This window comes from Lepidochelys olivacea (assembly GCF_965140295.1).
Source record: "Lepidochelys olivacea isolate rLepOli2 genome assembly, chromosome: 8".
NCBI lineage: Eukaryota > Metazoa > Chordata > Testudines > Cheloniidae > Lepidochelys > Lepidochelys olivacea.
The window spans coordinates 78,742,488-78,770,025 of NC_140418.1; the positions used below are offsets into that span (position 1 = coordinate 78,742,488).

Genomic DNA, 27,538 nt, shown 5'->3' on the forward strand with positions numbered 1-27,538 from the left:
TTTCAATGCTGCTTCTGCCTCTGCTGCACTTTCACAGTCGGGGTGAGGGGGTGGAGTTTGATTCTCTCCTTTAAATCCTGTTAAATCAGCTGAGTGGTGTGGCAGGTCAGCAGAGTACAAGTGTGATGACTCTGATAAGGGTGAATCTGCTGCCGCTTTCTCCCTGCTTCTGTCGCAATTGGTGAAGGAAAAGGATAACAGAAATGGGGTGTCTGAGGGAAATGCTGTACAGAGTGCTATTTATGACCACCGGGTGCTAGTAGAACCTTGAGGCCAGACTTACTGTGATATTTAAATACCTAAAGATGCAGATAGGCTACAAATGCCAGAGCACATTAGGCACCTTAAATCTGTGCTTAGGCACTTTTGAAAATACCAGTAGTCACCTATCCTACTTCCTTAGGCACCCAGATACCTATGAAAATCTGTCCCTTGGGGTCTAGAAGCTGCAGTGTCTACAGCACTTGCCTAAATCATGGTACACAGACCCACACTACTAGGGATTGTTTCAGCAAAAAGATTGGAGACCACAGCAATCCAGACACTCTACAACAGCGTTTCTCAAATGTGGCCACCAGGGGCTTTTTCCTGTGGTAATGGTAGGGGGAAGGGGTGTGCAAGCAGCAGCCTTCCCCTGGGGTTGCCTGGAGGGGTTGGGCCCTGCCCCCCTCTGGAGCAACAAACACCAGAGGAGCAGGCAGCCAGTGTGAGTTCCCCATCGCCCTTGGCCCCTGCTGCCTCCCCACCTTCCCTTCCAAGGCTTAATTTGTCCTCCAGTTTGCCAGAGCTGAGTAACTTCTGCTGTGAAAAGTGATATTTTTGTTTAATATCACTTTTCACTGCCTCCCAGCTAGCTAACAAGTCTGCTGCTGTGAAGTGATATTAACAAACATACAAATATCACTTTTCACAGAAGCAGACTTACTAGCTAGCAAGTTTTTAAAAAAAAACAACAAAAACCACCCCCACACACACAACCAAAAAAGCAAAAGAAACAACAAAAACAGCATGCAAAGCATCTTATTTGTTTCTATTCAATTTAAGTCTAGTAAATAATAGAGACAACTGTACATTTTTTTTATTACCGAGTCTTCAAAAAAATCCCTACATAAATAAATTACTACATGTATATGTGCATATTTATTCATTTTCCCCAAAGTTAATTAACAATTTTAGGAAAAATTGTCACAGCGGCCATCAGCAAGAGTTGGTGGCCACACTCTGAGGCCACCAAAAAATTGGTTGTGAGAACCCCTGCTCTGAGGAGGTGATGACTGTGCTGCTCATAGAGCTACCACCATTATCATATTGAAAGAAATGACAGTAACAATCGCTGTGTTCCTTGCCTATAGGAACAGTAGCTTGGTTTGCTTGTGGATTATTTGCTTGTATGTTTATTTGGGGAAATTAGGAAAAGCACAGTTGAAGAAATTACTTTATGTTGCAAATTTAAAAGGTTTTGGCAGGGTAAGGGGGAGCAGATGTTTGTTCAGGAAGAACCAGTAGCTGTTAAAAAGCTTACAGATTTTAGAACCTAATTTGCATAAATATTTTTAAGTTTGGTACATCTCATTTAGGAGAAGATGTGCTTAGATTGCTATCCAATTCAGGTTCTGGGCCACCCTGCACAAGAACTCTTACAGGACCCTGCTATCTTCTAAGGCCGTGAGTCTCCCTTCCTGCTCTCCACTGCCCCCGCAGTGCAGCCCCCTCCTGCGCTGGCGGTGCGGCATGCTGAGACTACAGGGGAGGGGGGACAGCAGGGGAGGAGTCAGGGGCTCAAGGGCCAGGCAGGATGGTCCCGCAGGCTGTAGTTTGCCCACCTCTGCTCTACACACAGGTACTGGAGGAGGATGATTTCACCTCTGAGACCATTTTGACCAAACTGAAAGGAAAAGAAAAAGCCAAGCCTCATTCTTAGGCCCTATTTTCAGAGCAAGAAATGAAATATGTCTTCTTACTACTACTACGACATACATGTACATCTTATCAGTTGTGACTTTCAGTCGTGATCTTGCAACCTGCCTTCCAGTTGACAACACCCCCACCTTTAGTCCCACAGCAAGTTTTAATTAAATACTGGAATAGTGCTTTGCACATGTACCTGCCGTGTAAGTGCCCATCACAGACTGGATGACAGGAGATGGATCACATGATAATTGCCCTGTTACGTTCTTTCCCTTTGAAGCACCTGGCATTGGCCTCTGTAGGAAGATAGGATACTGGGCAAGATGAACCATTTGTCTGACCCAGTATGGCCATTCTTATGTTCGTATATTCTAAGTGCTAAATATTAAAGTACAGCTGAGATGGGGATTGTGAGCTTGTTAATAGTCAGTTGAGTTGAAGCCCTTCTTCATTAGCATTGCAGTTTGCTGTACAATTGTTCAGTGATATTAATGTTGCTTTGAGTTTGCCATCTTCAGAGGTGCTAAGAATTTTCTGACAGAATTTTTCATATGGCAGATTTAACATTCAAAACATGAATCTTCTTTCAAAATTAATTTTAAATTAATGTTTGAGTTTGGAACTTGTAATAGTAAATACCATACCATTATACCAAACAGCAGGTCTTAAAATGTGAAGACAGGGCACATACTTTCAACTGTACCAACTTCTGATTACGGAAGCCACATAACTAGCCACCCTTTTTGTGTCCTCCTCCAACTCTTGTCTTTGCAGCCTCTTTCCTCTCCCTGAGCTGGTCTGCTGTGACTCAGTCTCTCTTTAGAATACTCATACTTAAAGAAGCCTCTAAATATTAATCCTCCCTTTTAACAAACTTTAACAAGTGGTTCAGAGAAAGAGGATGGAAATGGAGAATTCACAAGACATTCTGTACAACTCCACTCAGTCATTTGCTGCTTGTGGTACCCTAACATTCATCTATACGTTTGTTATCTGTTTAGATTCTAAGATTTATGTAAGGTAAGGACCTGGTTTTCCCTCCTCTTAGAAAAGCATCCAACACTGTTTCTGTGCTATGTAAGTAATCTGAAATATTGTATGGACTGTAACCTTCCCCTAGAAATAACTAGGTTAAGAATAATTATTTATTTCAGCAAACAAACTTTGTAAGTCTCTCATCTAAAAGCAATAACATAGTTAATTGTACTTAGCAACCAATTTGTTGTCTACTGTTTTGCTACTGGATGCACGTACATGCCTCTGTAGCCAGCTGGACCCAACTGTATAGTGTTTCAACTGTCTGATACCCAAACTAACTTCGTTACAACAGCAGCACATTATTTTTAATCATAATTTTGTAACCTTTGTAAACTTGATGGTTAGGAGTCCCAAGTCTTAGATAGCTGAAAAAAGTACCATCAAAAGTTCCTGAATTTCAGGGAATTGTCAGACCTCTGGAACTTTGTAAATGCTGCTTCAGTTTAACCTCACCTTAACTATATGTGCTGTGTGTAAAATTCTAAACTAGAAAGAGCAGCTGCATAATAATACCTAGCTCTTATATAGTACTGTTCATCAGTAGATCTCAGAGGTCTTTACAAAGATGGTCAGTGACTGTCTCCCCATTTTACAGATGAGGAAACTGTGGTGCAGAGAAGTGAAGAGATTTGCCCAAGGTCACCTAGCAGGCTAGTGGTAGAACCAAGACTAGAGCCCAGGTCTCCCAAGTCCCAGCCCAGGGCTGTCGGGAAGGTCTGACTGCTCCCATAAAGAATGTGTCTCTTTGAACCATGTAGCAGTAGGTAATTTCTGCTTCCAAACACCTAATAAAAATTGCTCTATAATTAACTATGTTGGCAAAAGAGGAAGGGAAGGGAAGGGGCTTCTGGTTAAGGAACTGGACAGGGACTCAGGAGATCTGGGTTCAGTTCCTGGATGTACCACAGCTTTCCTTTCTGACCTTCCTGTAGATTGCTTAATCCCTTGGTGCCTCAATTTCCCATATATTAATATGGGAATAATAATAATACTTTTCTCCCACCCTGTGTTTATGTAGATGGTAACCTCTTTGGGGCAGGGACTGTCTCTTACTATTTACAGTACCCCATCTTGGTTGAGGTCTCAAGACTGTACCAGTACAAATAATGATGCAAATAATACCTCTGAGATATTAGTGTGTGTTTCTCTCTCTCTCTTTTTAGGGAGCAAAGGTTCTACTGGCATTTGAAGCTCATATTTCCTCACAGTCATGCTGAATACACAGTAAAAAGGTACCTGAGATTGTGAAAAGCAGATGTCTATAGTTAATGATAGCAAACTAGTTTTATAAGACTATTTGGTTAGTTTCTTAGCCATCTTTTTGTATGTGGTAATAAGACTCAAGATAAAGATTTATTTTATTTTTTTGGTTGTTACATAGGGGACACCTCAGGTTAATTCACTTTTTTAAAATACTAGTTTTGTTTCTATCGCCTTAGAAGCATAACACTGAAGTCTGTTTTCAAATTGAATTTCTCTAATTTAAATACTTGTTTTATTTGATAATCTTTTGTAAATAGAGCAGCCTTGTATATTCCTCCTGATGCTTGCTGTCCACATGCATCAGCATGCTAATATAGAGGAGTTTTGCATACTCCTAATGTTTTCCTTGATCTTCAGAGAAAATCCCACTCCCTGCAGGAAATCCTTTCCCACACCAGAGAGGATGGAAAGGAAGCCATGTTGCCTTTGTAGCAGATGCTACTAACCCCCTCCCTGAAAGGTACCTGTAGGAAAGCAGAAAAACAGCAAAACAAAAACTACCTCTTCTCTCCCCATGCCTGTTTGGGCTAGGAAAGCTGAGAAGTAGCCACTTGCTGTCAGGGCTGGAAGTTGCTTTTCCAGCTGCAGGCATGGGGAAGGATAAGAGGAAGAGTCTTTGTTTCCTTCCTGCAGGTGTCAGCTAAGTCCTAATGTTGAATGAGAGTATGTTTGTGCTGCAGTTAGACACCCATGATTGTCCTGTACTAAGCTGACTCAGGTTCACTGGGCTGTTCAATTGTGGTGTAGATGAACAGGCTGGAGCCTGAGCTCTGGGACCCTCCCCACTCAGGGTCCTAGAGCCCAGGGTCCAGCCTGAGCCCAAATGTCTACACTGCAGTTAAACAGCCCCTTAGCCAGATGCCTGCAAGCCCCAATTGACACAGGACAGCTGCAGGTTTTTAATTGCAGCATAGACATACCCTGTGTGCTGGGGCTGGTAATATCCATTGTCAGCTTGTGCTATGTTGATGCACATTGCACCCTTTCCAGATGTTACCTGCTGGTGTTATATCAATTTAAATATGGAAATACCATTTCCTTAAAATTGCTTTAATATTTCTTTTTGAATGATACTTAATAAACTGCATTTTTATCTTTTTGGCCAAAGGGTGCCCGATGATAAAACACTAGGTGAAATCCTTAAACCTTACCTTGATCCTGAAGAATCAGATCCTGTTATTCGTCAAAGGTATGTATTAAAAACCATTAGTAATTTTACTTAACTGATTTTAAAATAACAAAACTAAAAGTTTTCCACTTTTACCATTCAGAATTGGATTCCTAGCTAATAGTGCACTTGCCATCTTTGTGATAAAAGCCACCTCATTAATACTTATTGACTGAAACTAAATTAAGTAAATTTCATGATTCTAAGGAAAGGAAGGAGAGAGCAAGAGAGCAGCTGAATAAGGACTTCAAAAAGCAGAGTCTAAGAAACTCAGAGAACTGGTAGGTAAGTTCCCATGGGAAGAAAATCTAAGGGAAAAGGGAGTTCAGGGCAGTGGTGGTTCCTCAAGGAGACAATATTGAAGACACAACTGTAAACTATTCCGATGTAAAGGAAAGATCAGAAGAATGACCTGAAAATTAAAAAGGAATCGTACAAAAACTTGAAACATTGAGGAGGAGGAATACAGAAGAACAGCACAAGTATGTAGTGACAAAATCAGAAAGGCTGAGGCACAAAAAAATGAGTTACATGTGGCAAGGGACATAAAAGGCAAAGAAGAGGATCTTTAAATACATTAGGAGCAAGAAAAAGACAAAGGAAAGTGTAGGTCCTTTGTGTATCTGGGAATGAGAGCTAATAACAGATGACATCAAGAAAGCTGAAGTGCTTAATGCCTATTTTGCTTCAGTCTTTACTAAAAAGGTTAATGGTGAGCAGATACTCAACAATGTTAACAACTAAGGCAAAGAAACATAAGCCAAAATAGGGAAAGAACAAGCTAAAGAACATTTGGATAGATTAGATGTATTCAAGTCAGGAGGGCCTGATGAAATTCATCCTAGGGTACTTAAGTATCTATCTGTAGCAATATTGGAGCCATTAGCAATTATCTTTGAGAACTCCTGGAGGACAGGAAAGGTCCCAGAAGAATGGAGAAGGGAAGCATAGTACCTATCTTTTAAAAGGGGAACCAGGAGGACCCAGGGAATTATAAACCAGCCATCCTAACTTCAGTACCTGGAAAAATACTGGTGCAAATTATTAAACAATCCGTTTGTAAGGACCTGAAGGATCATAAGATTATAAGGAATAGTCAGCATGGATTTGTCAAAAATAAATAATGACAAACCAACCGAATTTCCTTTCTTGATATGATTATTGACGTAGTGGATGGGGGGAAGCAATAGACACGCTATACCTTGATTTTAGTAAGGCTTTTGACACAGTTCCACAGGACATTCTCATAGCAAACTAGCAAAATGTGCATCCACCTTAGAGTAATTTCATCTAGATCACAACTGGCTGAACAACTGTTCTCACAGTTATCAATAGTTTGCTAGTGAAGTCTAGTGGAGTCCCACAGGGGTCAGTCCTGGGTCTGGTACTAGTCAATATTTTCTTTAATGACTTGGATAATGGAGTAGAGAGTATGCTTATAAAATTTGCAGATGACACCAACCCGGGAGGGGTTTCAAGCACTTTGGAGGACAGGTTAAAAATTCAAAATGACGTTGACAAATTGGAGAATTGGTCTGAATTCATTGCGATGAAAATCAATAAAGACAAGTGCAAATTACTTCACTGAGGAAGGAAAAAATCAAATGCACAACTACAAAATGGGGAATAACTTTCTAGGTGGTAGTACTGCTGAAAAGGATCTGCGGGTTATAGTGGACCACAAACTGAGTCGTCAATGTACTGCAGCTGCAAAAAAGGCTAATATGATTCTGGGGTGAATTAACAGGAGTGTAGTATGTAAGACACAGGAGGTAATTGTCCTGTCTACTTGGCACTGGTAAGGTCCCAGCTGGAGTACTGTGTCCAATTCTGGGCACCACAGTTTAGGAAAGATGTGGACAAATTGGAAAGAGTCCAGAGGAGAGCAAGAAAAGTGATAAAAGGTTTAGAAAAATGACCTATGAGGAAAGCTTAAAGGAGGGCATGTTTTGTCTTGAGAAAGGAAGACTGAGGGGAGACCTGATAAGTCTTCCAGTATGTTAAGGGTTGTTGTAAAGAGGACAGTGATCACTTGTTTTCCATGTCCACTGAAGGTAGGACAAGAAGTAATGGGCTTAATCTGCAGCAAGGGAGATTTAGGTTCGATATAAGGAACAGCTTTCTGACTATAAGGGGTAGTTAAGCTGTGGAATAGGCTTCCAAGGGAGGTCATGGAGTCCCCATCATTGGAAGCTTTTAAAAACAAGTTTGAGAAACACCTGTCAGGGATGGTCTAGTTTACTTGGTCCCTTCCAGCCTTGCATTTGTATGCTTCTAAAGTCATTGAATTTAAACCAGCAGCACTCAAAGAAATTGCTGATGATACAAATGAAATGATTAAAAAATCCAAAGAATTAATTTAAATGATGGTAATGTTAATGCCTTATCTGGAGAAAGTAGAGAAACATGTTTGCAATCCAAGCTGATTCATAGACAGTCTTAAAATTCTGGCTAGTGGCAGAATTTGGGGGGGAGGGATAGCTCAGTGGTTTGAGCATTGGCCTGCTAAACCCAGGGTTGTGAGTTCAATCCTTGAGGGGGCCATTTAGGGATCTGGGGCAAAAATTGGGGATTGGTCCTGCTTTGAGCAGGGGGTTGGACTAGATGATCTCCTGAGGTCCCTTCCAACCCTGATATTCTATGATTCTATGAAACCTGTATTTACATTGACAGGAAGGCTGTTTTCATAGAATATCAGGGTTGGAAGGGACCTCAGGAGGTCATCTAGTCCAACCCCCTGCTCAAAGCAGGACCAATCCCCAACTAAATCATCCCAGCCAGGGCTTTGTCAAGCCTAACCTTAAAAATACCTAAGGAAGGAGATTCCACCACCTCCCTAGGTAACGCATTCCAGTGTTTCACCACCCTCCTAGTGAAAAAGTTTTTCCTAATATCCAACCTAAACCTCCCCTACTGCAACTTGAGACCATTACTCCTCGTTCTGTCATCTGCTACCACTGAGAACAGTCTAGATCCATCCTCTTTGGAACCCCCTTTCAGGTAGTTGAAAGCAGCTATCAAATCCCCCCTCATTCTTCCCTTCCGCAGACTAAACAATCCCAGTTCCCTCAGCCTCTCCTCATAAGTCATGTGTTCCAGTCCCCTAATCATTTTTGTTGCCCTCCGCTGGACGCTTTCCAATTTTTCCACATCCTTCTTGTAGTGTGGGGCCCAAAACTGGACACAGTACTCCAGATGAGGCCTCACCAATGTCGAATAGAGGGGAACGATCGCATCCCTCGATCTGCTGGCAATACCCCTACATATACATCCCAAAATGCCATTGGCCTTCTTGGCAGTAAGGGCACACTGTTGACTCATATCCAGCTTCTCGTCCATTGTAACCCCTAGGTCCTTTTCTGCAGAACTGCTGCCGAGCCATTCGGTCCCTACTCTGTAGCGGTGCATGGGATTCTTCCGTCCTAAGTGCAGGACTCTGCACTTGTCCTTGTTGAACCTCATCAGATTTCTTTTGGCTCAATCCTCTAATTTGTCTGGGGCCCTCTGTATCCTATCCCTACCCTCCAGCGTATCTACCTCTCCTCCCAGTCATCTGCAAACTTGCTGAGGGTGCAATCCACACCATCCTCCAGATCATTTATGAAGATATTGAACAAAACCAGCCCGAGGACCGACCCTTAGGGCACTCCACTTGATACCGGCTGCCAACTAGACATGGAGCCATTGATCACTACCCATTGAGCCCGACAATCTAGCCAACTTTTTTCTATCCACCTTATAGTCCATTCATCCAGCCCATACTTCTTTAACTTGCTGGCAAGAATACTGTGGGAGACAGTGTCAAAAGCTTTGCTAAAGTCAAGGAACAATACGTCCACCACTTTCCCCTCATCCACAGCGCCAGTTATCTCATCATAGAAGGCAGTTAGATTAGTCTGGCATGACTTGTCTTTGGTGAATCCATGCTGACTGTTCCTGATCACTTTCCTCTCCTCGAAGTGCTTCAGAATTGATTCCTTGAGGACCTGCTCCATGATTTTTCCAGGGACTGAGGTGAGGCTGACTGGGCTGTAGTTCCCAGGATCCTCCTTCTTCCCTTTTTTAAAGATGGGCAGTACATTAGCCTTTTTCCAGTGATCCGGGACTTCCCCCGATTGCCATGAGTTTTCAAAGATAACGGCCAATGGCTCTGCAATCACATCCGCCAACTCCTTTAGCACTCTCTGATGCAGCGCATCCAGCCCCATGGACTTGTGCTCGTCCAGCTTTTCTAAATAGTCCCGAACCACTTCTTTCTCCACAGAGAGCTGGTCACCTACTCCCCATGCTGTGCTGCCCAGTGCAGTAGTCTGGGAGCTGACCTTGTTCGTGAAGACAGAGGCAAAAAAAGCATTGAGTACATTAGCTTTTTCCACATCCTCTGTCACTAGGTTTCCTCCCTCATTCAGTAAGGGGCCCGCACTTTCCTTGACTTTCTTCTTGTTGCTAACATACCTGAAGAAACCCTCCTTGTTACTCTTAACATCGCTTGCTAGCTGCAACTCCAGGTGTGATTTAGCCTTCCTGATTTCACTCCTGCATCCCCGAGCAATATTTTTATACCCCTCCGTGGTCATTTGTCCAATCTTCCACTTCTTGTAAGCTTCTTTTTTTGTGTTCAAGATCAGCAAGGATTTCACTGTTAAGCGAAGCTGGTCGCCTGCCATATTTACTATTCTTTCTACACATTGGGATGGTTTGTCCCTGTAACCTCAATAAGGATTCTTAAAATACAGCCAGCTCTCCTGGACTCCTTTCCCCCTCATGTTATTTTCCCAGGGGATCCTGCCCATCAGTTCCCTGAGGGAGTCAGTCTGCTTTTCTGAAGTCCAGGGTCCGTATTCTGCTGCTCTTCTTTCTTCCCTGTGTCAGGATCCTGAACTCAACCATCTCATGGTCACTGCCTCCCAGGTTCCCATCCACTTTAGCTTCCCCTACTAATTCTTCCCGGTTTGTGAGCAGCAGGTCAAGAAGAGCTCTGCCCCTAGTTGGTTCCTCCGGCACTTGCACAAGGAAATTGTCCCCTACACTTTCCAAAAACTTCCTGGATTGTCTGTGCACTGCTGTATTGCTCTCCCAGCAGATATCAGGGTGATTTGAAGTCTCCCATGAGAACCAGGGCCTGCAATCTAGTAACTTCCTTGAGTTGCCGGAAGAAAGCCTCGTCCGCCTCATCCCCCTGGTCCGGTGGTCTATAGCAGACTGCCACCACGACATTACCCTTGTTGCTCACACTTCTAAACTTAATCCAGAGACACTCAGGTTTTTCTGCAGTTTCATACCGGAGCTCTGAGCAGTCATACTGCTCCCTTACATACAGTGCAATTCCCCCACCTTTTCTGCCCTGCCTGTCCTTCCTGAACAGTTTATATCCATCCATGACAGTACTCCAGTCATGTGAGTTATCCCACCAAGTCTCTGTTATTCCAATCACATCATAATTCCTTGACTGTGCCAGGACTTCCAGTTCTCCCTGCTTGTTTCCTAGGCTTCTTGCATTTGTCTTTAGGCACTTGAGATAACTCGCTGATTGTCCCTCTTTCTCAGTATGAGGCAGGACCCCTGCCCTCTCGCGCACTCCTGCTTGTGCTTCCTCCTGGTATCCCACTTACCTCAGGGCTTTGGTCTCCTTCCCCCGGTGAACCTAGTTTAAAGCCTTCCTCACTAGGTTAGCCAGCCTGCTTGCGAAGATGCTCTTCCCTCTCTTCGTTAGATGGAGCCCGTCTCTGCCTAGCACTCCTCCTTCTTGGAACACCATCCCATGGTCAAAGAATCCAAAGCCTTCTCTCCGAAACCACCTGCGTAGCCATTCGTTGACTTCCACAATTCGACGATCTCTACCCAGGCCTTTTCCTTCCACGGGGAGGATGGATGAGAAGACCACTTGCGCCTCAAACTCCTTTATCCTTCTTCCCAGAGCCACATAGTCCGCAGTGATCTGCTCAAGGTCATTCTTGGCAGTATCATTGGTGCCCACATGAAGAAGCAGGAAGGGGTAGCGATCCGAGGGATTGATGAGTCTCGGCAATCTCTCTGTCACATCATGAATCCTAGCTCCTGGCAAGCAGCAGACTTCTCGGTTTTCCCGGTTGGGGCGGCAGATGGATGACTCAGTCCCCTTGAGGAGAGAGTCCCCGACCACCACCACCCGCCTCCTTCTCTTGGGAGCGGTGGTCGTGGAACCCCCAACCCTAGGACAGTGCATCTCATGCCTTCCAATCGGCAGAGTCTCCTTCTGTTCCCTTCCCTCAGATGTATCATCTAGTCCACTCTCCGCATTAGTACCTGTGGAGAGAACATGAAAACGGTTACTTACCTGTATCTGCGTTGCTGGTACATGGACACTCCCCTTTTTTCTTCTGGAGGTCACATGCTGCCAAATTGGTTCACCATCGTCCTGTCCCCGCTGTTTTGGTTGTAGGCATCTAAAAAGTTAGTAAATCTCTTAACGGTAACAAGTGGTTTAGACTTTTTCTTTAATGTGATTTGTCTAGATTTCATGAGTTGTGTTTTTTTTCCAGATTAAAAATATATACAATGTCTCCTCAGTCAGATGTGCAAATTTTAATGAAAATAGAAAACAGGCAACATAATTCTGTCAGGTAAGGGATATATTTTTTCTGTATGTAGGCTGTTTGTGTACTTTTTAGAGAGAAATTACTTGTTGAAGATGTTTCGTAGTCTCTAGTGGTGTTGTGATAAAGGATAATGTGTCTGTACTCTCCCAGATTAAATCACTTCTGTTTAGCAACATGAAATTACAAAAAAGTTGCAGTTAAAATCAAGATAAAGTTTAGTGAGACAACATGTAAGCATCTGTAAAATTAAGCTGAATTTACTGTGCCACATGATGCTTTCTCAACATTACTAGCTGGTCAGATTTCACATTCTGGTGTTTTCAGATCAAGATTTAAGCTTCTTGAACCTAAACTTTAATAGAATTTTATTCTTTATTATATTAGCTCTGGACAAAATTTGTTTTATACCATCAAAATAAAAACTGTGCGAATAGCTAAAGAAATAATTCTACACATATCATAAGCACCATTTGGAACACTTCACCCAGCTGCCATTGTTATTGAAAAGGGAACGTACTTTTAATACTTTAGTTTATTGTGATTGACCCATAATTCTTAGGAATGCAGTTTAGAAATCTTAACTTTCTTCAAATGTAACAAACTTAATGTCATCTAACTTTTTCCCTGAAACATGACATACCATTGTTAAAGAAAAGCATCAATGATATTACGAGAATGTCTGTTGTAAACAGACATTCAATTTCGCTGTCATTTAATTTAATTGTAAACTCTATGCAAGAGTGAGTGTAGAATATACTCTGAACTTGAATGACAGAATGAAACTTTACAAATTCTTAACTTTTCTTCTTCTGATACTTGTTTCTCAGTAACTGTGACATTGGCTACAAGATAGTTGTCCGCTAGCAGTTTTTCTTTTTGCATAAAATGAGCTGATTTCCACGTCAGGATTTAATACATTTAGGAGACTTTGTCAACTTCTACTTTTTTTAAAAAATTGACTAACTTTATAAAATTACCTTTCTGATAGAGCACCATTTAAATAGTATGTACAGTATTTTTTAGAAAAATTCCCCATTTTAAATTATTTTTATTTGGGCTTTTCTGCTCTCCTGCTAATTGGTTGGTGGGGGGGGGGGAGATCAAGAGCTCCAAAAACAAACATGTTGTTGAAATCTTTACTTATTATGATTGCAGCCTATCTTGTTCCCTTCCTCTTTATGCATATATTGCCTGCCACCACTGAACTGAGACTTGCTGCAGAGTTTTTTGTTTTGATTTGGTTTTTTTGTCGTGTAGGCATTCCTTCTATGAACTAGTATAATAAATTTGAGGGGAGGATCAGCTTGATAAAGTATGTGACTTCGAATCCAAAAGTATATGTTCTTTTACTTGCTCTATCATGGTTAGTTTGTGTGCCTGTCAGCAAGTCACATAATCTCTTCTCAGTTTCTCCTTCTGTAAAATGGTCATTATATTTTTCTTAGTTCACAGAGGTATTGAGCTAAAATTCATTAATGGTTTGTGACGCTCTTTTGGATCTTCAGATAGAAGGTGTAGTGCATTTAAAAGAAATTAAAAATCCTTAAGGTTGATCTTCATCTTTTATGTCCAGATATTCAGCAAAATTAATGGGATTATTTACATGTTTAATGTTAGTACTTAAGTACCTTGCTGAATCCTGGGTATAGTTATGCATTCCTCTTGTGGAATGTGAATAGAAATTAAAACTTGTTCTGTTCTTGATTAACTTACCATAGCACTAGGCAAAATAGCCTAAACTTACTAACCAAGACCAAAGGTAGACCTGCGCTGTGGTTCCACAGTGAGGTCTAAAAGGCAACATTCTAATGGGAAGCCCTGTGCTTTAAAGGAAAGACTTAAGTTTTGGTTGAAGTTGAGTATTACAGGAAAATTTAAGAACAGTCACCAACGTCAGAATTGCTCTTTTGTGTGAAATCTTCACTTTTTATGATTACAAAGAGGACTGTGTGAGAGAAAAATCTTCCTTAGATTGACTTCATTTCTCAGCACTTTTTGTGCAGTCAGTTATGTTCTGTTTTTGTGTGGTTCTTACACACAGAAAAAGGAAGCAAAATATTTTTAAAAGGAAAATGTGATTGTAAAACACCAAAAATTTGGTGAGGAACTCAAGCAGGTAACTTTTTTTTAAGTGATAGATTTAAAGCTGATGGCATCCCTTTTAAAATATCAACACTTAACAAATATATCTGTTTCAGTTCTGTTAAAACAGATATGCTTGTTTTTAGTGCAGTTTTCGGTGCAGCAAGGAAGTTGAATGCTGATCTTTGCTATACCTTCCTCCCCCTTTGCATTCCTTCAGACCATTTCTTCTCCCACCACCATGTTGCTGCCCTATATTAGTAAGGGTAGTGTTAACAGCTTTTCCTCTATTGTGCAGGCCAGGTTATTCTTTAATAACATGGGCTTGTCTATGGAGATCTAGTGCACCGCAAGGCAGGGTGTAAATCTACGGTGCTCTAGCCTGCTGCCCACTAAATGGCTGTGTGGACCCTGCTGCCATGCACTAAAAGTTCTGTTATACACTTCAATATACTGCTGTTTCACTATACAGCATTCCATGCACTACATGTCTGTATAGACAAGCCCATAAGTACATAGAGTACCCCATAATCCACCAGTGCTCTGCTCTGCTCACATTGTCAAAGATCAGGCAGAGCAACGGCCCAGCTGTGTGAAAGGAAACCTTTTACCACTAAGTAGTGGGTTGGTGGAGGAAAGTACCAGTATACTGCCCCACAGCCTTTTAAGTTCATATGAATATTCTATTATCTAGGATTCAAAAAACACCTTATTAAAATGATTAGATAATAGGAGGACTTTAAAACTATACATTGTCAAATTGGGTAGGGTTTTAGTCCAGAGTCTCTTAAGACCGTTATCTTCATAATTGCAAATATGTATCATTGTAAGCACTGGTTCTCAGCTTGCAGCCCAATCAGTGCACAGGTGTAGCCCATGTGACATCCTCAGCACCATACAGGTAGTATATATCCATATGTATGCAACCCACATAACACAGAGAGAGCCGCACATGCGGCCCACAATAGTAAATAGGTTGTGAACCTAATGGAATGCAGTGGTGTTTCAGAGAACTAAATAGGATTATTATAGGCTATAAAACATTAGGCTCCTAATTTTAAGATAAGCATCTTACAGGAGGATTTCAGTATTTCTTGAAAATGTTTATAAAACAGGAATTTGTGGTTTAATTTTGACTGTTTAATTCTATGACTCACAGTGTAACAACCATTTTAATTTGAATGTCATTTACAAAATGCTAGTCTTATCGGATATTTTTTTCAGGAGAATATTTATATTTGCCAGCTACTACATGTTTTTACTTTAAATCATGGGAACCCCAGCTTGGGAAGTTAAACAACAGTTAGCTAACACTACTTCTGCACAGATAGACTGGGTAGCTGTTGAACAACATGAAACTTGCTTGCTTTCCATTGACTCCTTTTTATGTTAGATAGTGACATTCTTCTGCAACCTAATTTATCTGAGATAAGCCTCTGTTTTTGTTTCCCTGGTACAGTCTTCTTCCTGTAGTGCACATAATATGGGAGCCTCTCTTGGCTGAGGAGGACTATGCCAGGATTTCTTTCATTGTGTGTTGGTATTACTCCTTAATCATTTGGAACAGCTTTGGTTGAGTGACTCAAAGCACACCCTCTCACCATTACCTAGAATTTTAGAGTGTGACTACTAGACCCTTGATAGGCCTCTCGATTAACTACAGGTACCTTTAAAAGGGATCTTATAGAGGGAGGATTGGTATCACCAGTGTTATAGACACAGAAGTTCTCCTTTTACTCTGAAGTCTACAGCTCTCTTCTTTTTGGTTTTGGAAAATCTGCTTTTGGATGGGTTGCTAAAAATTAAGTTTTCCATCTGGAGATGTTAACCCCTATCACCAGGTATGCAATATTCAGTTTGTCTAAGTTTTTTGTTCTGGTGTGAAACTATTCCAGGGGAGGTTTAAGTGCTGCCTGTTGGATGATTTTTGCACTCTTCTACATTCTTTTATAAAATAGCATTTTCTTTCTTCAAAATAAATTAATGTCCTTACTGTGTCTAATCCTTTATTTGGGATGCCTTCAAAGTGACTTCATGTGGTAAGATTATTGCTTTTTCCACTAAGGGAAGGAAAAATGCAACTGCCAAATTATACAGTCTAGTTTGGGAAATACACCTTCTCATTTTCCTGAGAGAGCTGCCAGAGTTGCCTTTGTGAAGCAAATAACTTGATGTTCATTGTAACTAAATTGATGGTCAGAATAATTTGATCAGATTAGTAAACAAAGACATGCCATTTACATGCATTTATACCAATACAAATATTGCCTGATGAGGCTGCTGTTAAATCATTCATATAATATTCTCCTGTTAATACTGACTATGACAAATTTTGTTTTGCAAGAAATCTTTTTTCTAACAGACTGTCTTTTTGAAACTCAACAAGGATCCTTTCATAAGCTAATTTTCTTCCTAGCCTGTTAACTGTTCATGACTCATTATTAATATATTTTTTTCAGAATAACTGTCATGGAGTTAATTTTAATATAACATCAGGAGCCAGATTTTAAAAGGTATTTAGGCACCTAAAGATGCAGATAGTTGCATAGTGTGAGTTAAAATCTGGCTTTAAAGGCCTAGAAGTCTTCCATTAACTTCAGTGAGTTTTGGATCAGTTCCTTGAACAGTACAGGAATACTGAGTAAAATCAGGCTATATCCTACAGGTATTCCTAATGCAAAGCTTCCATTGACTTCAGTGGAATTCACACTTTCAGAGGGCTCCAATGATGGGGTCTGTACATTTTGTACTGGTGCAACTCATATTTCAATGCTTTAAGAAGCCTTAAAACATCAACACACAATCAGATTGCCTCTTCCCAGATGCAGTGAGTGACATTGGCCAATGCAAATGGAAACACAGCCATCCTATCTTATTCAATTATAGTGGATAGTGAGGAAGAAAAATCCATTAAACAAGTATTGCAAGTGCTTCTCTTCTAAACGCCATTTCTTTATGCTGGTGACCACTTATTTTGCTTTAACTGATCCAAAACAGTTTCTTCCCAGAATTCTGGATGTTAGTAATTCTGGAGCACTTTCCTGTCTCAAGATCAACTGGCAGAAGTAGGAGTTATTTGCTTTGGTAAACTCTTATTTCCATGCCCAGAGAGAATTTTCCTTTGTGGCCTAATGTTTTTTTAAATATCTAGGGATTAAAGTCGCTTTAGAGTCTGCTAATATTATGCTCTTTGCTATTAAGATCACAAAAACCAACTCACTGACAAATTAAAAAGCTTGATGTACATGCCTCTATCACTTTAAGATAGTATAAATCTTGTAATAGTGATTGTGCTGGAATGCACTTTGTTGTAAATGTTGATATTGATTTATTAGGTTTTATATATGTATTTGAGTGCACCCGCCATGCGCTATGATCTGTACAAATATGAAAGAAAGCTCAGTTTGTGTCCAAATAGGATTATTGTCTAAAAAGACAAACTGATAAAAATAGGGAGCCTTTCTTTCTTTAACCTTCCAGTTAAAATAATTGTAGGTGTCACAAATAGAAATGGTAGGTTAAAATAAAAATCAGATGTAAATGGAAGTTGACTGTCTCTTAATTATAAAAATCCATTTGCTTTAATTGTGTATTTATTCAAATGTGCCACTTCACCTTCAGAAAATTGTCTTGACGTTTAAGATGTGGTATAAATAGTAATGGTATTCTGATGAAGACCAAGCAAAATAACAATTATTAACTACGGCTATTTTATTATCAAAGAAAGGAAAAGAAAACTTTCAACAGAACAAACAAATGACACAATACAAGTGATAAACTAGTGACTTCCATTTCAATTTGCTCTATATATCTTTCTGAAGAGAGCTTTAACAGAGATTCCACCCTTGAGAGTGAACCCCTCTGTGGGCTCTTCTTTCTTGGTAAGTTAAGAACAAAGTAAATTATTTTCCAAAATTGTTATGAATCCATCCCTTACTATGTCCTTAGGCAGCTAAGAATGTTTATAGATGGGCTAAAGAGTTCTGTTTCAAGGCTGGTGAACCTGTTGGTTATTAGTAAATAACCAGTTTATAGTTGGCAAAGTAGGCAGTTTTAGCTAAACCCTGTGAAATCAAGAAAAACATTTAAATTTATTACTTAGACGCAGTATTTAATGAGCCAATTATGAATATTAAGACTCTTAAGGCCAATTACATTCCACTATTTCTCTGGGCATAAGCTTTCATGGGCTAGAACCCACTTCATCAGATGCATGGAGTGGAAAATACAGTAGCAGAAATAAATACACAGCACATGAAAAGATGGGAGTTGTCTCATTAGACGGACTTCCCACTTGGTAAGGCAACTCCCATCTTTTCCGGTAGAGGCTGTGCCGCACAGCCTAAGGGGGAAGGAGTTCTACTCCCGGTACTTCCTCATCCCCAAGGCCAAAGAGGGCTTTCGCCCCATTCTAGACCTGCGCGGGCTCAACAAATTCCTGGTCAAGGCCCAGTTCCGCATGGTCTCTCTGGGCACCATCATCCCTTCCCTGGATCCGGGGGACTGGGGACGCTGCCCTCGACATGAAGGACACATACTTTCATATCATCATCCACCCAGCACATTGGCGGTTCCTACGCTTCACCGTGGGCCAAGAACATTACCAGTGTGCGGTTCTCCCATTCGGTCTAGCCGCGGCCCCAAGAGTGTTCACAAAGTGCATGGTGGTGGTGGCGGCCTTCTTAAGGAGGCAGAGAATCCAGGTGTTCCCTTACCTCGGCAACTGCCTCCTGGCAGGCCGATACAAGGCAGAATTGCGGGGCCATGTGGAGGTGGCCCTGAGATTGTTCCGTGAGCTGGGGCTCCTGGTCAATGACCCCAAGTCCACGCTTGTACCCAAGCAGAGAGTGGAATTCATAGGGACAGTCCTGGACATGGTGCAGGCCAGGGCAAGCCTTCTGGTATCCCGATTCCAGGTTATCCAGCAAGCAATGACCTCCCTACGCCAGTTTCCAACGACAACAGCCCGGTGCTGCCTGCAGCTGCTGGGCCACATGGCAGCATGCACACATGTGATCAGGCATGCCAGACTGAGGCTCAGGACTCTTCAGGCGTGGCTCACTCAGGTGTACCACCCAGGCAGGGACCCCCTGGACTTGGTAGTGACAGCCCCAAGGGATGTTCTGGACTCCCTTCTGTGGTGGCAGTCCAAGCCTGTGGTTTGCGAAGGCATCCCCTTGCCGTACCACAAGTGGACTTGATGCTGGTGACGGATGTGTCAGATCACAGATGGGGGCTCACCTGGGGAACCTCATGATGCAGGGGTTGTGCAGAGCGGTCGCTCCATATCAATGTGAAGGAGCTCAGGGCGGTTAGTCTCGCCTGCCAGACCTTTCATGCCACTCTGAGTGGTCACAGCATAACAGTTCTGACAGACATCGCTACAGCCATATTTTATATAAACAAACAGGGTGGGGCTTGTTCCTCGCCACTCTGTCGCGAGGCTCTCCTCCTCTGGGACCTTTGCATAGCCCACGCAATTCACCTCGAGGCGTGCTATTTCCCAGGGGTATGAAATGAGCTGGCGGACTCCTTCAGCAGGTCGTACCGCATGCATGAGTGGACGCTCAGGGCGGACGTCATGCTTTCGCTCTTCTGCAGGTGGGCATTTCTCCAGGTAGACCTGTTTGCCACCGGGGCCAATGCCCAGTGCCTGCGTTTCTGCTCGTTCCAGGTCCGCAGCCCAGGCTCGCTCGCGGACGCGTTTGTGATCCTGTGGAGGGGGGGCTTGATGTATGCCTACCCCCGCTCCCCTTGGTGCACAAGGTCCTACTCAAGGTGCGCAGGGACAGGGTGGAAGTGATCCTCATCGCCCCAGCCTGGGCCCGCCATCACTGGTACATGTCACTCCTAGAGCTGTCGGTGGAAGCTCCAGTAGTCCTGCCCCTACACTGGGACCTCATTACACAGGATGGCAGGCGGCTTCTCCACCCTGACCTACAGTCACTGCACCTGACGGCGTCGAGGCTCTGTGGCTAAACACCCTGGAGAGCCAGTGCTCCCTTCCAGTGCAGCAGATTCTGCTTGGCAGTAGGAAGCCCTCTACCAGGGCGGCCTATATGGCCAAGTGGAAAAGGTTCATGTGTTGATGTGAACCCTGACAGGTGCGGCCATGCCAGGCCCCCGTGCAGGCCATCCTGGAGTATCACCTGCACCTGAAGCAGCAAGGGCTAGCCCCGTCCTCACTCAGAGTGCACCTGGCGGCCATCTCCGCCTTCCTTCCGGGGTTCTGGGGTGGGGGGAGAGGGGTTGGTTGGTGTTCTCCCACCCAATGATGGGACGGTTCCTTAAAGGGTTGGAGAGGGTGTTTCCGTAGTCCTGCCCACCAGTCCCTCCATGGAACCTTAACCTGGTCCTCTCTAAACTCATGGGACCCCCTTTTGAGCCCCTTGCTTCCTGTTCCCTCCTCCACCTTTCCTGGAAGATGGAATTTCTGGTTGCCATTGCCTTGGCCAGAAGGATGTCCGAACTCGGGGCCCTCACCTCTGAGCCACCGTATACAGTATTTCACAAGGACAAGGTGCAGCTCCGGCCGCACCCCAAGTTCCTCCCTAAGGTGGTCTCCCAATTCCATTTGGGCCAGGACATTTGTCTGCCGGTGTTCTTTCCAAAACCCCATACGGAGGGATAGCTCATTGGCCTGCTAAACCCAGGGTTGTGAGTTCAATCCTTGAGGGGGCCATTTAGGGATCTGGGGCAAAAAAAATTGGGGATTGGTCCTGCTTTGAGCAGGGGGTTGGACTAGATGACTCCTGAGGTCCCTTCTAAGCCTGATATGCTATGATGTGCGTTGAGCGTTGGCATTCTATTTGGAGCGCACCAAGCCCTTTCGCAAATCCGCGCAGCTGTTTGTAGCTGTAGCCGAGAGGATGAAAGGCCTCCCAGTGTCGGTGCAGTGGATTTAGTTGGATGGATTACAAGCTGCATCCGAGCATGCTATGAGCTCGTAGGTGTTCCGGCCCCCGCAGTCACGGCCCCTTGACCAGGACGCAAGCGACTTTCACGGCGTTCCTGGCACAGGTCCCAATCCAGGAGATCTGCAGAGCAGCCACCTGGTCCTCGGTGCACACCTTCACGACCCACTATGCAGTCAACTAGCAGACCAGAGAGGACGTGGCAGTAGGCAGAGCAGTCCTCCGAGCAGTTGTTCCGTGACTCCTACCCTCCTCCAGAGGTAAGTTTGTGATTCACCTAATGTGGAATGGACGTGAAAAAGCACTCAAAGAAGAAAAAACGGTTACTTCCTTTCTCGTAACTTTTCTTCAAGATGTGGTGTTCACGTCCATTCCACCACCCACCCTTCTACCCCTCTGGAGTCGCCAGCAAGAAGGAACCGGAGGGGGTCGGCCCGGCGGGGGTATATATGCACAGCGCAGTGGCGCCACTTGGGGGCCCCGCCAGCCCGACGGGAGCCGCTCAGAGGAAAAGTTTCTGACCCTCGTGCACGCAGCGTGCGCACGCCTAATGTGGAATGTACGTGAAGAGCACATCTCGAAGAACAACAGTTACGAGAAAGTAAGTAGCCGTTTTTTCTAACCACTTGGTGATTAACAGGAGAAACTGAGTACATGTGGCACCTTAGAGACTAACCAATTTATTTGAGCATAAGTTTTCGTGAGCTACAGCTCACTTAAGCTTATGCTCAAATAAATTGGTTAGTCTCTAAGGTGCCACAAGTACTCCTCTTCTTTTTGTGAATACAGACTAACACGGCTGTTACTCTGAACCCGGAGAAACTGTTAGTCTTAAATTACAACAGGATTTCAACATTCCATCAAAATCATTACAGTAGTTTTAAATCTCATCCATTGGCAGTGTCTTAGGTAACTTCATCTCACCAATCCAAGTTGAAGTCTTGGAGAGATTTTCCTTGAGTTGATTTCTTCTTGACTCCTCTTTCTTAAATGGTTTTTCTTACTCGTCTGTGGCAGTGCTGTGTTTGAGTTGGGTAGTGGTGTGTGTAAGTGAGGAGTGCTCACTTCAGAGTTTTTATACCCATCCCCTTCCTATTTCCATTAAATTATAGGAAAACACACCTCTTGCAGGGTTGTTTAGATTCAAAGGTCACTGCTTCATGCCTTCGGGGTTAGCTTAGTTGACATTTTCAGCTCCTGAGTATACAGTCTGCTTAATGAATATGCAACATTTCTTTAATTGCCTTTGTTTTTGTGACTCGAAAGATCCAGATAACTTTTACTTGGTTTTAACTCTTTTTGTTCAGTCTAGTTTCAGAGAAGTTCTTTCAAATTTGTTTAGTTTGACAGAAAATGAATGTCTGTTTTCAAAAAGCCCAAACACACCTGTTTATACAAAAGTTTTTAATCTTCAAATATCTTTTTAAATTAAATAACTTTAAAGTCTTTAACTTAAATAATTAAAAGTTGTTAACTTTAGAGAGATGATTCTTATCTTCTGAAGTTAGTTAAGGGTTTTCTTATCCAGTGCCAGTTCTTAATTTCCGATTAATATAAATATTCACTGTTTAATGGCTTTTACACTGGTTTAGCAAGGTCATTAGATGCCATGTTGGTACGTGAAGCATTTTACTATTTACATAGCAATGACATTAAGAGCTATATTAGGAGCTTTGCATTTAGCTAACATATTTGCAAGTCTGCATTTCACAAAGGTGTTTGCCATTTCCGCATTTAAGAAATAAACAAGTTTAACAGTTCTCCAGCTACATATTCTTCTCTGAAAATTTTAAGAACACAAGCAGGTTTTCTTGCAAGAGGGTGGGGGTTGGTAGAGCCCACTCTTCTCAGATTTATTGCTCTGATAACACATCCTGCATTCCTTTTTACAATTAAGGCTCCACTTAAAATATGGGTGTTTTTACATGGTCTGTTTTCTTGAGATTTGATTGTCCTTGAAATATAGAAGCAGAAACCTTCTGGAATTTCTTTGATTAGCTTTAACATTTTGTAACAGAACTAGCAAAACATATGTATTGTTTTATTTCCAAGCACTTGACTATAACATACTTAGAGTTATATCTTAGTATTCAGTAAAAGTGCAAACAAGTTTGTAACAACTTTAAAATTAAGTTATAATAATTTTAATATCGCTTCTGCATCAATATTGAAGATTCTCCCCAACAGCTGGATCTAAATGTACTCCTTCCATGCCTCTATTGCTGTGTGTGTTCTTATTTATCCCAGACTTCATTTTTTTATTAAAACTTTCTTTCCTCCTTCAAAAAAAGAAAAGGAGTACTTGTGGCACCTTAGAGACTAACAAATTTATTTGAGCATAAGCTTTCGTGAGCTACAGCTCACCGATGAAGTGAGCTGTAGCTCACGAAAGCTTATGCTCAAATAAATTTGTTAGTCTCTAAGGTGCCACAAGTACTTCTTTTCTTTTTGCGAATACCAAACTAACACGGCTGCTACTCTGAAACCTTTCCTCTGTCAGCTTTTCTTATAGCTTGACATATCTTTTAAATCTCCTGATCAGTTCATCTTCAGCCTTAACTGTTGTCAGCAACTCCAACCATTCTGTATCCAACTAAAGTTCTGCTTTCCCTTTCTTCTTGGGAATATCAGTCTGTCTGCTCCTTTTAATAATAGGTTTCAGAGTAGCAGCCGTGTTAGTCTGTATCCACAAAAAGAACAGGAGTACTTGTGGCACCTTAAACTAACAAAATTATTAGAGCATAAGCTTTTGTGGGCTACAGCCCACTTCATTGGATGCATAGAATGGAACATATAGATAGACAGATATACAGAGAAGGTGGAAGTTGCCATACAAACTGAAAGAGGCTAATTAATTAAGATGAGCTACTATCAGCAGGAGAAAAAACTTCTGTAGTGATAGTCGAGATGGCCCATTTCAGACAGTTGACAAGAAAGTGTGAGGATACTTAACATGGGGAAATAGATTCAATATGTGTAATGACCCAGCCACTCTCAGTCTCTGTTCAAACCCAAGTTAATGGTATCTAGTTTGATTATTAATTCAAGCTCAGCAGTTTCTCGTTGGGGTCTGTTTTTGAAGCTCTTCTGTTGTTAGCTTGAATTTTTCAACTGATTAAAAACAATAGGGAGCAGCAGTTTCCAGAACTTGTAAGTTTTACTGTAATGATCGTCATTTTCATTCCTATTCACTTAATGTTCTTGTATTACACAACACAAATGGAAAGCAGCAATATAGTCAGTGCTAACGGTAACAAATACGTATGATCTGAATCTTTAGTATGCCAAGTTGAATGTTCATAATCGCTTACTTGACCTTTGAAAAACTTTTATAGATTATTCCAGTCTGCATAGAACATGTCCTTTTTGCTATCTTGAGCAATAAGTTGTTTTCCCAGGAATAATTGTTTTAAACCTGGAGTATTCTGCTTCCATTTTCACAAAATAGCATTTAGTACCCAATAGTGAATTCCATTGGATTTAATGGACTCTTTTTAATTGTTTGTATTACTGCACCTAAGGATCTCAATCAAGGAGTCAGGGCCTTACTGTGCTAAAACTGCACAAAAGCTACAAACATGGGGAAAAGGAGTGTAAGGGAAGAGATGGAGGATGAGAGAACAATATAATCTATTTAACATTAGTCATGGCTTGCCTCCTGCCTATCTGGTCAGCTTGGAGTGTTCTGTAGGCACCAGGGGGAGACCTGAGGGGCAAGTGATGTGGTATATATGGCCAGCATCCATCAGGATAGCAAAACTGGTAAATCCCTTCAGGGGGGTGCGAAGAGATTCTGCCTTGATTCATAAAGGGTTCATTGGCTGCTAGGTTTGGCCAGAAGAGTCTTCAACGGGGCCATATTAAGATGTTTCCATAAAGCAGGGATGGTTTTGGGGCAAGGGCTTCTGGAAGAAAGGAGTTAAGCTTGCTCACAACTGAGCAGAGAACATGCAGGATTGTTCAGTGAAGCCAGACTGCTGTGAAAAATGGTCTCTTGGATGTCCCTTCTGTCACAAGGGCAGACTTGAAAAGGGAGCCTTTTATGTTCCTGTCAGAAAAGAGAACCAGAGCTATTTCCTTCTGACCCTGCCAAAGGGGAATCCCTCTGTTTATCTCTTACTGACAGAAGGGAACTAGGACTATTTGTCCCCCACCATGGAGGGACTTGACTTTCCTACTTGTTTGCCAGGAAAGAAGCTTGTTTGTTTGTTTGTTTTTTTATTTATATAAAAGGGTTAGTAACCCCTTATTGGCAAGTGTATGGCAATGAGCCTCTTACACAGATAAGATGTAAAAGCTCAAGACAGATGAGTAACAATACAGAGTCAAGATTTAAGTTTAGGCAAGATAAGCTGTACCAATCTAAAATAATAGAGGGAGTGAGGAGAACACATGTCAAAAGTAGTGAATGTAAGGAAGTAGTAAGTCCTTTTAAGTGGAGCATCATTCTGTCTATAGTACATTAAAGGTCCTGTATTAGTGTTTCCAGATATCTTTTATTCTATGTCACATTTCATTACATTGGATTATCCAATGGCTATGGCATCAGCTTTTTATCTTCCCTACGTTCTGTCAGAAAGTAGAGTTTGATGCAAAGGAAACTGCCTTTGCTAGTTGTTTTAACGATACTGTACTGTATGTTTACACCCACGTTCTGGAGCTTCGTTTTCGATTGGGATTGGACACTGGTGAAGGGTGGAGCAAGGATTCTGCACCGTCAGGGTTGGATTTATGTGCTCTGGACCGAATTCAGGGTGTGTTAGGGCTGCTCTATGCGGTGCCAGCTATAGTAGTTCCTGTGTAACTGCTGTTCTAATTGGAGATCAGGTAAAATTCTTTGTGCCCTTCTCCTCCACACCGTAAGCCTGCCAGCTGGGTCACATGGTGAAAGAAGTACCTACACAAGTAGAAGATACCTAGAGAACTCTTTAGTCTAGCAGACAAAGACATAATGAGATCCAGTGGCTGGAAGTTGAAGTTAGAGAAATATAAACTAGAAAAAAGATGCAACTTCGTAACAGTGAGGGTAATTAATCATTGGTACAGATTACCAAGAGAAGTGGTAAATTTGTTCTCATTTTGAGTCTTTTAATTGAGATTGGATATTTTTCTAAAATATAGACTCTAGTTAAATCCAGTATTCCCTCTAATTTTTGACAGGCCATGTGCGCAAAAAATTTCTTCTGTGCAAATTGTTGTGCTTGCGTGCAGTATTTCGCCGTGTGCACGGGGTTTAGGATCTGTGTGCACGCGCACAGCTTAGAGGGAACAGTGGTTAAAACCACAAGTTGCTAGGCTTGATAATATTCACGTAAGAAGAATTCCTTCCACTTCAGGAATAATTGGGTGAAATTCTATGGCCTGTATTATGCAGGAAATCAGACTACGGTTGTCCCTTCTGGCCTTAAAGTCTATAAATCTATATCATTCCTTGTGCTAATATTTCCAAAAATATTGCTAGCCAGACACTAGTGCTTATTTTGTAAATAAGAATCCGATAACTAGGAATTTTAAATGACAGAGTCTTTGTGTCTGACCTGCAACTTAAAAGCTGTCTCTACTTCTGAAACAAGTTTTACAAGGAATAAATCTCTCAATAAATCTCTCAATTTTGTAGCATCTGCAGATTCCATTAATGTGCTGTTTACTTCCATTAATTAAGATATTAAATGAAACTTGACCTAACACTTCCTCCTGCTCTGTACATGACCACTTTTCATTATGCTTTGTTTACAGTCACTTAGGCAGTTTGCAGTCCACACGATCAAACTCTTTCAAGTAATGTTTTACAAAACCGTACAGAATGTACTAAAATCAAAATACACTGCATCTCCAGCATTCCCTTTTTTCTTCCCATTTTTTGGTAACTAACTGTCCATGACTTTTGCCGGGGGGGGGAAGGGGAAGTAATTTAGTAGTATAGAAAATGACAACGTCTGAGCTATTTTTGAGATATCAGTTTAATTGACCCTTCTGAAGTATTAGCTGACCTGCTTTCTTCCTCATGCTTTTTCTTTTCAGAGACTTCCCTTTAGCCCCTCTAGCTAGCATTAGCTCATTTTTCTGCCCGTATCTTTTCTATGCTAGCCTTAACTGACTCAGAATCTTCTTGTTTGATTACCTCCCCATCTTACTATTTAAAGTACCGTTATTTTTTAACAGCAGTTCCTTGTGAGGCCACATGGGTAATTATTTTTATAAGATGTTTCTGTCTTCTGCATCTTAATTGTAATGTATTGTGAAACTCCAAGTGCCTTTCATGTGGGTGGTTTTTAATATTTCCTCCCATTATGCCTTACTAAATTGCTTATGTTCCCAACTTTTTTTTTTTTTTCTGAAATTTAATTCCTTTGTACTGCTGCATTCTGTTAATCTGACTGTATTGAATCCAGGCAGCTGGCATTCACTAGTTCCAACCTCATCCCCTTTTCCCCCACTCCCAAGGGTTTTCATGTTTTCTGCCACCCTCCCATAAGTGACAAGTGAATCCAGAATGGTTTGTCCTTTGGTTGGAGATTTTGGATTATGATTATGCATCCCAAACTCCTCTTTTTCACAAGTTACCCCTCACTTTCTGTCAGAGGAAT

At 42.0% G+C, this 27,538-nt stretch overlaps 1 protein-coding gene and 1 long non-coding RNA gene across 2 annotated transcripts in view; one reads left to right on the forward strand and one right to left on the reverse strand.

Annotated features, from left to right (window-relative positions):
- Positions 1-27,538, forward strand: part of ZNHIT6 (zinc finger HIT-type containing 6) — a 58,888-nt gene that overhangs the window by 10,593 nt on the left and 20,757 nt on the right. The window contains exons 6-8 of the mRNA XM_084637176.1: positions 4,110-4,178; positions 5,318-5,398; positions 11,899-11,979. Coding sequence (XP_084493302.1) covers positions 4,110-4,178; positions 5,318-5,398; positions 11,899-11,979 — 231 coding nt within the window. The remainder of the gene's footprint in view (positions 1-4,109; positions 4,179-5,317; positions 5,399-11,898; positions 11,980-27,538) is intronic.
- On the reverse strand, positions 1,622-21,954 carry LOC311525235. Its single transcript, XR_014712728.1, has 3 exons — positions 21,876-21,954; positions 11,694-11,802; positions 1,622-1,885 (listed from the first exon to the last, which is right to left on the reverse strand). It is a non-coding gene; the product is annotated as an uncharacterized lncRNA (long non-coding RNA).